The sequence below is a fragment of the Triplophysa rosa genome, unplaced genomic scaffold (genome assembly GCF_024868665.1).
Source record: "Triplophysa rosa unplaced genomic scaffold, Trosa_1v2 scaffold389_ERROPOS76067+, whole genome shotgun sequence".
NCBI classification, from domain to species: domain Eukaryota; kingdom Metazoa; phylum Chordata; class Actinopteri; order Cypriniformes; family Nemacheilidae; genus Triplophysa; species Triplophysa rosa.
Window position 1 is genome coordinate 1 of NW_026634388.1, and position 12,968 is coordinate 12,968.

Here is a 12,968-nt window from a genome sequence, read left to right on the forward strand (position 1 = left end):
GCAAGCACACTTGGCAATAAAGCTCTTCTGATTCATGTTTGTGCACAGATTGAAAATGTGATCGTTTATTCTGTCCACTGGATGGCACAGTTTCTGCAGACGAGTTTAGTTTAGAAGCGGATGTGTTTGCGTTTCACTTAGCGGAAGAATAGTCGTGTTGTGTTTAATGTGAGTGAATACAGAGATAAACTTTCTACTGCTCTCTTAAAATGTCCTTTTCTACACCATCAGCCGAAAAACACGGTAAGTCTGTGTTTTAGTACAGTTGTTTCATAGCTACAACAAACATTTTCGTCGTTTCCTGTGTTTGATTTTACTTTCATTTTGTCGCGCGGAGCCAAAATGTGTAAACTATTTAAAGAAATCGAATATAACAAGTAAGTCCATTTTAGTTAGAAAACGTCTTTGATCTTCAGTCTATTCCAGTTTACGTGTCATTTAATCACATGTTAATGTGTGTATAACATGTAGACGCGTTGATGTCCACGTTTTTTATTGTGTTAAACAGATACAGATGAGAAGAATCCGACTGGAAGACACAGTCCTGATGGGGATCGACCAAACAGTAAGTGACCGACTCTCTCTCTTTAGTTTTAAAACGTGTAACTTACGTGATTGGCATGACAGATATTTACATCCATTCTGAAAACGTGTACTTAAAAATCTTAAACGAAAGCACTGCAAAACAAATACAGATGATTCATATTAATTGAATTTTGTTATCCAACAGAAGACAGTTTTCTGTTGTTTGTGTTATAATTTTGTTGCATATAATCAGGGCTGTAAGCTGTAGGCTATTTTCTTTTGCACATAGCACTGGTGCTACAGAGGCCAAACAGTTTTAGCACAATTATAAAACATCTGTTGTCATAGATAAAAAATACACAAGTGCAATTCTTCACATGAATAGGCATGTGGCTGACAAATTACACAAAATGTTACATAAAGAAGGATAAATTAAAATTTTCAGCCATATATAATTTTTAGTTCTGTGTTTTCATTTTTTTACCATACAATAGTATTATATTTGTCCATATAAAAATACTGTAAAAAATTCCCAATTCTAGAGTGATTTTTAACCTTACTATAGTAAATATTAAAATATACTAGTGTTTTCTACAGTTTATCAATTTATTACAAGAATCATACAATTTGCTGTAGTAAATACTATAGTACACTACAGTATTTTCAACCGGACTTTTATTTTTGCAGGTCATCGCAAAAAGACGCTTGAGTTTCTGTGTGTGTGTTTAACTGTATCTTTACTCAAACAGGAGAATGCTCGTGAAACAAACTCTCAGAGCACATCTGAAGATGAAGTTCATGTGTTCATGTCCTCATACAGTGAGACTCGGACAAATCCACAACTGTCACATGTGTAGTAGCCTATGTTAAACTGTGCACCTCATACACGCACAGAACAGTGAAATTACATTTAAATAGCAGGAAATCATAGAGCTATATGGACTCAATGGTGCCGGAAAACAAGTTTCAATCTCAAAATAGACTAAAACTAAGTAATTTAGTGGTGCAACATCTATTAACGTCACACACAAACAAGCACAAGGACAAACACACCTCACACAAACAAGCCGCTCTGTCTAATGCACTTGAAAAACTGTATCGCACTCCACAGCTCTGCTAAAAAACACTTCAGTATTAGTTGGTGCCAGAGTCCTTTTTTGACACCAACTTCTCGTCTGCCATGCCACTAACTTCCGAGGCAGACACGTATATATTTTAGCCAATCAGCACAGCCATCTAGCGGAAAATCATTAAGCTGTTCGCAGACCTCGCAGCATGGCAAGAGTGATTGGAACGCATACAGAGCTCTCTCCTCTCGCCGTGCTTCAATGTCATACAACAATGAGTCTGTGCAGCGTTGAATGATGTCGAACACACATCTTGTTTTAGATGACAGATGACCGTCAAGATCGTAATCCTCACGATTCCATTGAAACGTGGATTGAGGACGCCTACAAGATTGATCGCGATTTAAGATCGTCAGATCGCCCACCCCTACCATGACCAATCTCACCAATAAGATAATTAACCCTTACAAATAGACAAGCCGCCTTACCTTCACCATCTTTAATGCATTTCAGCACCCCTCCTCCACCTTCCAGCTCAGAACGGGGGGGACCTGAGTCCGGGCACATACCAGGCCCGAGGCCCTCTATGCGGGACAGCACGCCAAATACACATAATATACGTCCTTTATCCATAATTCACGAGTTCACCTGTGCAGATAATAAAAATAGCAGGGGTAGTAAAGGTATGCGTATTTGGCGTGCTGTCCGGGGAGCGGGCTCCGAGCTCGCCGGTTCCTTCCGAACCCGGTACGCTCTCTCCCCCAATAGGGGCGAGTGCGCCGAGCTCGGAAACGGCCGAACCCAGAACTCACCCCACAAAGCGCATGTAAACGCTGGAGAGCAGCTGGGTAGCGCATACACCCCATAACGCTATACTTGAGGCTTCCTGGATGCGTTCGCCAAGGGGCCTGTGGGTCTTGCAGACCCTGATGGTACGGGTGATGCTGTGGCCGCTAGATTTGTGAGCTCCTGCAAGTGGGGGGTCTGCTGTGATCGTCGATCGAGATCCTGCTCCTGCGGGGTGGCTGATGCTATCGAGTTGCTGGTTATTATTGCTGGGTCTTCTGGGGGGGGTTGGAAGGGAATTTTGCCTGCTGCGGCAGAGCATGAGTTGGAAGCACGGGCCCCTGCAGCGATACTGGCTTTATAGTGCATGGTGTCTGCTGCGGCAGAGCTTGGGTTGGAATCGCGGGCCCCTGCGGGGGCGTTCGCTGCAGCGATGCTAGCTTCGAAGTGCATGGCGTCTGCTGCGGCAGAGAGAAGTTTAAAGCCATGGGCCCCTGCGGGGGTGTTCGCTGTGTTGATGCATGGCGTCTGCTGTGGCAGAGCGGGGGTTGGAAGCCTGTGGGCGGTCACTGCGGTGACGCTGGCTTCTAGCGTGGGGGGGTAGTCGAGCACATTCTGCTGCGGCAGAGAGAAATATGAAGCACGGGCCCCTGCGGGGGCTGTCGCGTGGTGCGATACGGGCTTCTGGGGAAGTGGTTGGGGTAAGGGAAGCATGCGAGGGAACTTTGGGAGGGGAAAGACATTCTGCTGCGGCAGAGTGAGGGAAGAAGCACAATACTTCAGGGGCAGGGGTAAGGGAAACATGCAAGGGATTCTATCGGAGGGTAGGAAAGACGTTCTGCAGTGGCAGAGTGAGGGATGAAGCACGGGCCCCTGCGGGGGCGGTCGTACAATACGATACTGGCTTCGGGGGAAGGGGATGGGGGAAAGGAAACGTGCAGGGAGGGGTCAACTGGGGTTAGGAAAGACGTTCTGCAGCGGCAGAGTGAGGGATGAAGCACGGGCCCCTGCAGGGGCTGTCGCGTGGTGCGATACAGGCTTCTGGGGAAGAGGATGGGGTAATGGAAGCATGCGAGGGAATTTTGGGAGGGGAAAGACATTCTGCTGCGGCAGAGTGAGGGAAGCACAATACGTCAGGGGAAGGGGTAAGGGAAACATGCAAGGTATTCTATCGGAGGGAAGGAAAGACGTTCTGCAGCGGCAGAGTGCGGGATGAAGCACGGGCCCCTGCGGGGGCTGTCACTCAATGCGATGCTGGCTTTTGGGGAAGGGGATGGGGTAAAGGGAACATGCGAGGGAATCTATTTGGGGGAAGGAAAGACATTCTGCTGCGGCAGAGTTATGGATGAAGCACTTGCTTCTGGGGAAGGGGGAAAGGAAAGCATGCGGGGAAAAAATTACTTTGCGGAAGGGAAGACGTTCTGCTGCGGCTGAGTGCGATATGGAAGCCGGGCTCCTCTGAGTTGGAGTGGTGTAGCGATGCTGCTGCTTGTTTGCTGGGGAAGCTTGTTAGAAGGTTGATGATTAATGCTAAATGATTCGGGTGACAAGGGTCCTGTGTGCTTCCCTGATGAGGGCGCGGTCGGTCCGGATGTAACTTTTGAAAGCGTCTGAAGACCAACGGCCGAGCGCTTGGATCTGGAACTGTGAGAGGCCCTTTTGGGCGGCCGTGGTTGCCGCGCCGATGCGAAATGAATGGCTGGAAAATAGATCTGCTGCAATGGCTGCGTGGAGCAAAACGGATTTTAGGTGTTTTTGGAACCAGAAATGTGTAGCAGGGTGGTTTAGGTCGTCTACGAAGAGAGGGTCGGATGGAGATTTAGCCTGTGATGTTCTGAAGCGGAGGTATGCTACTAGGGTTTGGAATGGCTGGATTGAGGATTGAAGCTTAAAGATATATATGAAATGACCTCTTCTGGCCTGATCGGTCTTGCTTCGTTTAATAAAAAACGAGATGGTTTCCGAATCAAGCACTGACAAATCCGAAATAGTGGGGTTGATTGAGGGGTCGAAATTGGACGTAGTGGTGAATTCTGATCCTCTGAGAAATCCAAAGAACGCCAGGATGAACATGGCATCGAGTGTGTGCGCTGTTTGCTTGGTGTGGTAGCTTCTGTGGAGAATTTAGATACATTTGGTCAGAACTTCTAAGGTGATAGGTTGTCTGGCGTCTCTGTGGGTGGGTTGGGCTCTCTGGATGCCTTTGATAAGCATGGATGTTTGAGAGCTGGCTATGGCTTGGGAGGGAGCATTGTAAATTAATTTGTGAAAAAATTTAATCCCGCTCAGATAACCTTTGATGGAACTTGCTTGGAGATGTTTGATTGTGTTGAGGAAAGAGATGAATGACGTGATGGAGAGGAGAGAGAAATCTGGGAAGGAAATGTTGTATGCATTATGAAATGCTTTGAAGTTTCTCCATGCCGTGAGGTATGAAAGTAGGGTTCTGTGGGAGACGGCTTGAATGATTGCGCTCAAGGATGCATCTATTAGAGTTTTCATGCCAACAAATGCAGAAGAGATGCCAAAAGTCTTGGTGTATCGGCATTATTTTAAAAGCGGACGTGATTTCGACTTTAGCCAACCAGGCGCCGCGCCCGGCCGTTTTGATAAGCGTAATAGCTTGCTCGACGTCTTGGTAATGTAACAAGAATTCTTCGAGCGGGATCAGGCTGTTAATGCTTAGAAGGGGGGAACAGTGTGGGGATGAAAGATCGAATATTAAGCGCTTTTTCCCTGAAAATTTTCGCGTGGCTACACCGATGGGGCTGACGCGAAAAATTGAAAATGGTGGGGCGGTAAAGGGACCGATCATGAATTTATCGTCGATCTCTTTTTTGATGAGGCGATCGACGATGTCGGGCTCTGCGAGTGCAGAACGGAGATTAGGGCATATGATGCTGTGAGAAAGGGAGCTCGCGATGCCGGGATTAAAACCTTTTCGAAGACCAGACAGAATGTATTCTGTAAATTCATGATCGAGGTGGTTCCGTAGTTCAGAGGATAAATGCGACACATTGACAGGAGTCGACAAATAATTGTAAGATTGTTTATTGACATTTTTGCGTACAGGGCAAACCAAACGGGCGTGGGCGCCTCCACAATAATTGCACACATGCAGAAAGCGGCATCGTTGTCTCGTGCAACGGTCCGAGTTGAAGTTTCTGCAAGCTTCGTGCTTTTGTGTGTTGGTACCCCCTGCTGTGGCTGAACGTGTTTGCCGGTTTAGCAGGCGTGGAACTTGAGCGGTGGAGACGGGGGGAGGCGAAGCCTGGCGATGGGAAAAGGCGGGGGTGACGAGGGGACAAGCTGTGGTGTTGTGTGCCACTGAGCGACACACGGCGCAAGACAGATTCTGGTACCCCAAAAACACCCTGTTGTGAAGCTCAGTGTCCAGTGCGCCCCAGTATGGGCACTGGTTCCACTGAGCTACCCTTATTGCACATTTAGCCTAAAACAATCTGTGATAAGTGTAAAAATGCATCTCCCCATAAGAAAGCGCGAGCTCCGCGACTATGGGGGAAACCCGTGCAAATGACTTCGATGAAACGTGAGAAAGCAACAGTGAATTCCGGGAAGGACAAAATGCGGGGACGACTATGGGACGTGTTTTTTACGGTAAATGAGAGGTCGCCGTGCGTGATCTGGCGCTCGGCTGACGGAGGTGCGAGTGGTGACAATAAGTGAAATAAATCTACGTCCGCACCTGCTAATATCTGCATCCTGATGTTGGTGGATACAGGGGGGTTCCAGAAACGGAGCGTTGGGGGGCATCGGCATTGAAGTAGCTGATGCCAATGAATGCAGGGGGCGAGCCTGTGTCTGAGAGATGAGGGTGGGAAAAAGCGTCCGCTGGAGCGGCTAGCTGAAGCGGCCTCGCGCTGGTGGTAGTCATCGGCGGTGCCGCCAGCCACGAGTTCAGGGCGGGGGCTTGAGTGAGAGGTAGAGTGCCGATGGAGTGGTGGAAGTATCCTGAAGCCGCTGTTGGAGGCCAGCTCGGGTTGTACTGGTGGTTGGAGTAAGTGGGTGCGTTGGAATGCTCCTCTGCACCTCCAAGCTGGAAATCGGCGGGTGTCTGCAGCAGCTCGACTGGGGCGTGGCCCAGACTTGCCGACGGCCTGCTACGGCGGCCTGGGGTTGGTAGTCCTTGCCCTGCCGCGGATGTAGTGGGCCCCGACTGGGCTTGAGAAGAACCTGGCGCCTGATTGAAATACTCTGCGACTGCTGACTGTACAGCAGAGGATGTAGGCGGGGCCGCTGATTGAAGAGATAGGTAGAGGCCATATACCTCTGCCTTGTTCAACCGCTTGCTGGCGGTGACATCCCGTTTGGCCAAAGCAGTTCGAAGGCCGGCGATGATCCATTTCCCGATAGCTGGGATGCCCGGGAGCGCAGAAGCGTATGACGACGCTGGCGAGGGAGGAGGATGTCTGCTTGGCTGCGGCGATGAAGTGCAGCGGTGCTTCGAGGTGCGTTTGGCAGCCTGGCGAGGCTGGCGGCCTCGGGTTGGAGCCTCGGGCTCCATTTCTGCAACCTTTCCAGGTTTGAAATGCTGAGGAGTGCTTAAATTCACCGGAGTTTCCTGCTGATCGGAGCTATCGCTTACGACCGAATTCAAGGTATCCGACATGTTTAATCCTTTAGAGATGGTTTCAGGTAGGATTCCTGGTCTATTTATGTGCTGGTGACCAGCCGGTCTTAATTATATGCTCCGGCTTCTCCCGAACTTTGTTAATAAAACATCATTTATTATCTGCACGGCGAACCTGTGAAATGGAATGTGCATGCAAGACCTGTGCATGCAAGACCTGCGCATACTATGTACGCGAGGTAACAAATATCGGCGGTGCGCATACAGTACGTGCGTACTATTCTGATGATGAAATTTGTAATCACTGTAGGCTGTCCCTCGCGTACGCACAAAAAGGGAACTATACTTCGGGCCTTAGACACATGATCCACTCTCTGCTGCACATGCGCGCTTCGCAGACAGAAATACGTCAAAATGCTGTTTACAAACAGGCATGAGAAAAGAACTTACTGTTAACACAGCCTGAAAATATATATGAACATGAAAAAGTATTTCACGAGGTGGACTGTAAAATCTTTTTTTTTAAACGTGGAGATTACTGCTTTTTAAGAGTACTGTAAAGACTGGTGGTTCAGGTCACGGATCGGATTTATATAAAATTATAGCTGAAAGACGTTGTTGAACATCTAAACTAATAATGTCTGATTACTTTGCATACAATCAAAAGATTCATCGATTTGCATCGGCATAAAAGGAAATGATGTGATGCATCGATTTAACAGGTTGCCAAGCAGCAGTGATGGCAGAACACGGTTGTGAAACGGTTCAGAGAAATCAACCTACATATCGAGTTTTACCGATGCAAATATGCAATGCAACGTGGAAAAAATACAACTTTACTCCCTGTTTCCTGAAAGACCTATATCTAAAACATTTTCAAGGCAGTATAGATGTATCATTTAGCTATAACGTTAGCTGCTAGCGGTTCCGCTACCGCTAGCATGATGTTGAGTTAGCAAACGATTAAAAAATGTTTCACTCCCCACTGGCTAACAGCTCTGCTTGTTGCAATGCAATAACCGATGCAATCGCCTTACTTATTTGTAAACATGTTTAGCGTTCCAGAGAATGTCTTGGTTGAGAGTGCATGTGTCTGAGTGCGCATGCACGGCTGAGAGTGTATTTGTCAGAGTGTGCATGTGAGACTGGCAGTGCATGTGTCTGAGTGCGCATGCGCGGATGGTGAGTGCATGTGTCTGAGTGCGCACGCGCGACAGAATGCATGTGTCCGAGTGCGCACGCGTGGCTGAGAGTGCATTTGTCCGAGAGTGTATGCACGACTGAGAGTATGTGTCTGAGCGGCATCTGCAGCCAGATGCTATTTGGGACAAAAGCTCCACACCAAAATGTAAAACCTATATATTTGCTTTTAATCTTTCAAACTTTGTCTTTACTGTTTTGGATATGTTAAAATGTGTTCAAATGAATGTGGTAATTGTATTCATAAATATACATTTTTTTTGTTATGCTATACTTCATTTATTTAGAGTAAAATGCAAATATTAAATCTCTTAAAGCTCACATTAGTCTGTTTTCATTGTATAGTACTTTTCTAATGACTTGCATTTATTATCACAATAAATCGGAAAGAAACCGCACGCGATTTGGCGGTTGGCTACGATGTTTTATGCGCAGTTTGTCAGTGAAATACTGTTAGTTGCAGCTGCATCTGAAAGCCAGAGGGCGCTCTCGCACAGAAACTACAATGCTCCATTGAAGAAGTACCACGCGTATAACCAGGAAATGCCGTTTTCCTATCTGCATCTGGCATCTTTCTATCACTGTTTCCCTTTCTGTCGGTCTCTCGACGTTGTGTCGAACCGACAGAATGGGTTTGTCTTGAGAACCTATCATCTTCTGAGTATATAGAAAAGGCCAATGAAAATTGGCGAATGAAATTTGCATGCCGGGCTCCTCCCCGGATGTCCGGGTATAAGAGGGAAGCCGGCGTGCTCATTCATTCACCTTTTGTTCTTCAGAGCCTACGCATCTGATGAGCTTCTCTACAATCTTGGTGATCATTCTTTCTGCTGGAATCTACGACGTGGACAGCGGACGGTCCCTTCCTGCAGTGACTCTCCCCTGGGCGTCTCGGCAGTTCCGGAGGTGTTCGAGCAAATTTCATTTTCTAATAGAGCGAATTTCTCCAGCTTGGCTTGTCCCGCTGTTCTCATGGGTGCAACACACTCATCGAGGAGGGGGACGGACACAATGCCTGCTTCCAGTACACTGGGGCAGACGTTGTGGATACGTCCTGCCCACACTGCGGGCGGTGACGATTCAGACGTTGCGTCACAGGTGGCTGTGTTCCCACGGGACTCAGCCACCACCTCGTTTGCTCCCCGTTCCGTGGCGGCAGGACTACGGCCCTGCCGTCCGCTACGGCAAGCAGCGAGGGTGATATGAGGATTACTGTGAGCGATAATCCGCCAGCCACGGGCTCACGGACCGTTCACACCTCGTCTCGCTCATCTGACTGTTCCCCAGGAGACGGTCCGCCGTCTTATTCCTCAATCACGTATTCGGACACGATGCGTGATGATGAGATGTCTCTGTAACAAAGTTCAATGTAGGGAAGGAAGGAGGCGGGAACCGGCAAACATCTAAACATATTTAATCAAAAATAAATAAACAATAAACAGCATTAAAACAGGCCGGCAGCCCCTCACGGACGACTGCCGGCCACACAAACATAAACAAAACTTAACAACTTCCGGGCCCGGTCCTCTCTCGTCGGCAGTCCCGTCTCTCGTCCTCTTATGCTCCCTAGCTCCCCGTGAGGCATGCGGGACCGGTGCGCGTACAGCTGACACTCATTATCACTCACGCCACCGGCCCCGCCTTCCTGCCCCACGGCTCTCATCCCGCCTTCCTCGCTACATACCCCCATCGCCCCTCACAGGCCGGGGGGTACCACCGCGCCTGTGCTTACTCCCCCCCGGGGGGCCCCCCCTTGAGAGCCCCAGTGCCTGGGGGTATGCACCGACGAGACGAGAGAACGGAGCCGGGAGCACCCCGAGCGACAGGGACGAGAGAGGGGAGAAAGGGAAAAAAAAAAATAGTCTGGTTCCCCGACACGCCATCGCTCGGTCCTCAGCCAGCCGAGAGGCTCTTCCTCGCGGTGCTATGCTGTGGTGCTGGACGTTCGGTGGACGGCCCGATCCTCCTCCGCCTCCTGGCGGCCGGCGATGGCTTCTGGCTGAGGGCAGCCGGCACTCCCGAGCTCCCTCCATGGCCGCCATCCCACCTCGTCCCAGGAGCACGGCCGCGGGCTCTCCGTCCCCACCGAATCCCATCGTTCCAGCACCACGATCTCGGGCAGCCGCTGGCGGACGCCCTCGTCCGCGCTGCCCGAACTCCTCAGCACCGCGAGGCCGCTCGGCGGCGAGGGCTCTTCGACAGCATGTCCCTCCTTCCTCCCGGGTTTCGGCACCAATGTAACAAAGTTCAATGTAGGGAAGGAAGGAGGCGGGAACCGGCAAACATCTAAACATATTTAATCAAAAATAAATAAACAATAAACAGCATTAAAACAGGCCGGCAGCCCCTCACGGACGACTGCCGGCCACACAAACATAAACAAAACTTAACAACTTCCGGGCCCGGTCCTCTCTCGTCGGCAGTCCCGTCGCTCGTCCTCTTATGCTCCCTAGCTCCCCGTGAGGCATGCGGGACCGGTGCGCGTACAGCTGACACTCATTATCACTCACGCCACCGGCCCCACCTTCCTGCCCCACGGCTCTCATCCCGCCTTCCTCGCTACAGTCTCTTGCAGCATCGGGGGTTGACGTACTGCCATCCGACTCCGACGATTCCTCGGGCTCCCTCCCTCGGGGGGTCGAGCCCAGGAAGAAGCGGACGTCGAAATGTCAGCCATGCTTTCCCGGACCGCCGTGAGTGTTGGGTTGCAGTGCCCGCACTGCCTCTCCCGGCGCTCGCGGCTGGCTACATGGCGCCTCTGGTTTGAGCGCGGCTCCAAGCCGCGCCCGCCCCCAGTGCCGTGTTTACCGGAAGTGCATGAGGAACTTAGTAAGACCTGGAACGCCTCTTTCCGACACGTTTCACGTCAAACATAGTTCCGTCACCCTCTCTTCCCTCGAGGTTGAGACAGCTAGAGGATACATCGATGTCCCCCAAGTGGAGTATGCCGCCGCGGTGCACTCATGCCCGTAGGCGACGGCCACCTGGGGGGGCTCAACTTAGACTCCGGTCCAAAGCATGTGGGGTCTAGGCATCTCTGGTGTCGAGAGCTTACATTGCGGTGGACCAAGCTGCCTCCTCTCTCCACGCTATGGCTCCTGCCAGGCCAGGGCGTTGAGAGAGCTCCACGAGGGTAAGACCGACCCAGCGCTTATGCAGGAACTCCGCGCCGCCACCGACCTCGCTCAACAGGCGACCAAGGTGACCACGTGGGCCCTGGGTCGGACGATGTCCACACTTGTGGTCCATGAGAAACTCCTCTGGCCGATCCTTGCGCAGATGAGTAACGCCGAGAAGGTTTGCTTTCTCGACGCACCCGTCTCGCGAGGGGGGGCTGGTTAGTGTTACTGTCGAGCCGCTGCAGCCCCGCTCACCCCCCGCCCGTCGGGGGGCGCGAGACCCGCGCGCGGCCTCCCCCGGAGGGTTCTCGACAGTAAAGAAAGCAGTCCTCCGTGCCGCGACTCGGCCGCCTCGGCCGTCGAGTCCCGTGCACTGTCTGCTTTTCAGCAGCCCTGGTCCTCTTCGACGCCCTCCAGCTCTGGCGCCCCCCACTCAGGCGGCCCCCCCTGGAGGAGACAGCGAAGAGGAGACCATCGCCCCATCAGCAGCCGCGGTGAAGCGGCCCTCATGGGAAGACCTCAGGGGGATCGAGGCTACCATTGGGCCCGACCCCATCCATATCGCTGGGAAGTCGGATAGGGACGGATCCTGCCCCGTCTCTCCATCTGCTGGCCCCCTCCGGGGGGGTTAGCGCCCACTTACTCTCTAAGGAGAGTTTCCTCTCTCTCTAGGTTATCACAGCCGCTCCCACCCTCTGCACGACGGTGAACGGCAAACTCGATGTTGCGTTATGGCGAAGCGCAATGTCGAGTATAAACACCAGCCCTCAGCACTCTCAGTCAGACAGTGCGTTGAGCTGCGCAGTCGCCAGGCAGGAAAAACAGCAGAGCCGATCTCCTCCCCGGGGGACCTCCCCCGGCAAGGAGTCCGTTCTGCTAGCCATCGAACCACCCCCTGGGGGGACGATGAAAAAGATCGTACCTTTAGTCCCCATCTCATTTCTGGGAGCCTGTCCGGCTTCCCAGACTGTCAGGCTGGCTAGGGAAGACGATCCGTCTCGGCTACGCGATCCAGTCGCCTCACGCCCGCCAAGTTCAGCATCCGTGATACCTCAGTCAGAGGTTAGGATGTCCCCGTACTTCGGGCCAAGGCCGCCACCCTTCTGGTGAAGGGAGTGATCGAGCCCGTCTCACCAGCCGAGATGTTCAGCGGGTTTTACAGCCTGTACTTCATTGTCCCCAAGAAAGGCGGGGGGTTGCGCCATATCTTGGGTCTGTGTGTTCTGAACAGGCACCTACACAGTAGCTGCCTTTCAGGTTGATCACGCAGAAGCGCATACTGACGTCCGTCAGGTGTCAGGACTGGTTCATGGCAATCGACCTGAAGGACGCGTACTTCATGTCTCGATCCTCCCTCAACATCGGCCGTTCCGACGGTTCGTGTTCGAGGCACGGGCATATCAGTACAGGGTCCTCCCCTTCGGTCTGTCCCTGTCTCCATGAGTCTTTACGAAGGTCGTGGAAGCCGCCATCCTTCCCCTTAGGGAAGGAGGTGTGCGGGTACTAAACTATCTCGACGACTGGCTCAGTTTGGCGCACTCTCGAGATCTGTTGTGTACACACAGGGACCTGGTGCTCCGGCACCTAGATCGGTGGGGCTACAGGTCAACTGAGAAGAGCAAGCTCTCCCCGGTGCAGAGCGTCCTCTTTCTCGGTATGGAACTCGACTCTGTCCTCATG

The 12,968-nt window shown here is 51.5% G+C and overlaps 1 protein-coding gene across 1 annotated transcript in view; it reads left to right on the forward strand.

Moving 5' to 3' along the window:
* Positions 1–101: 101 nt before the first annotated feature.
* Positions 102–12,968, forward strand: part of LOC130550662 (GTPase IMAP family member 7-like) — a 21,950-nt gene continuing 9,083 nt past the window's right edge. Inside the window, exons 1-2 of the mRNA XM_057328166.1 lie at positions 102–243; positions 509–565. Of these exons, the coding sequence (XP_057184149.1) occupies positions 210–243; positions 509–565 (91 nt within the window). The 5' untranslated portion in view covers positions 102–209. The remainder of the gene's footprint in view (positions 244–508; positions 566–12,968) is intronic.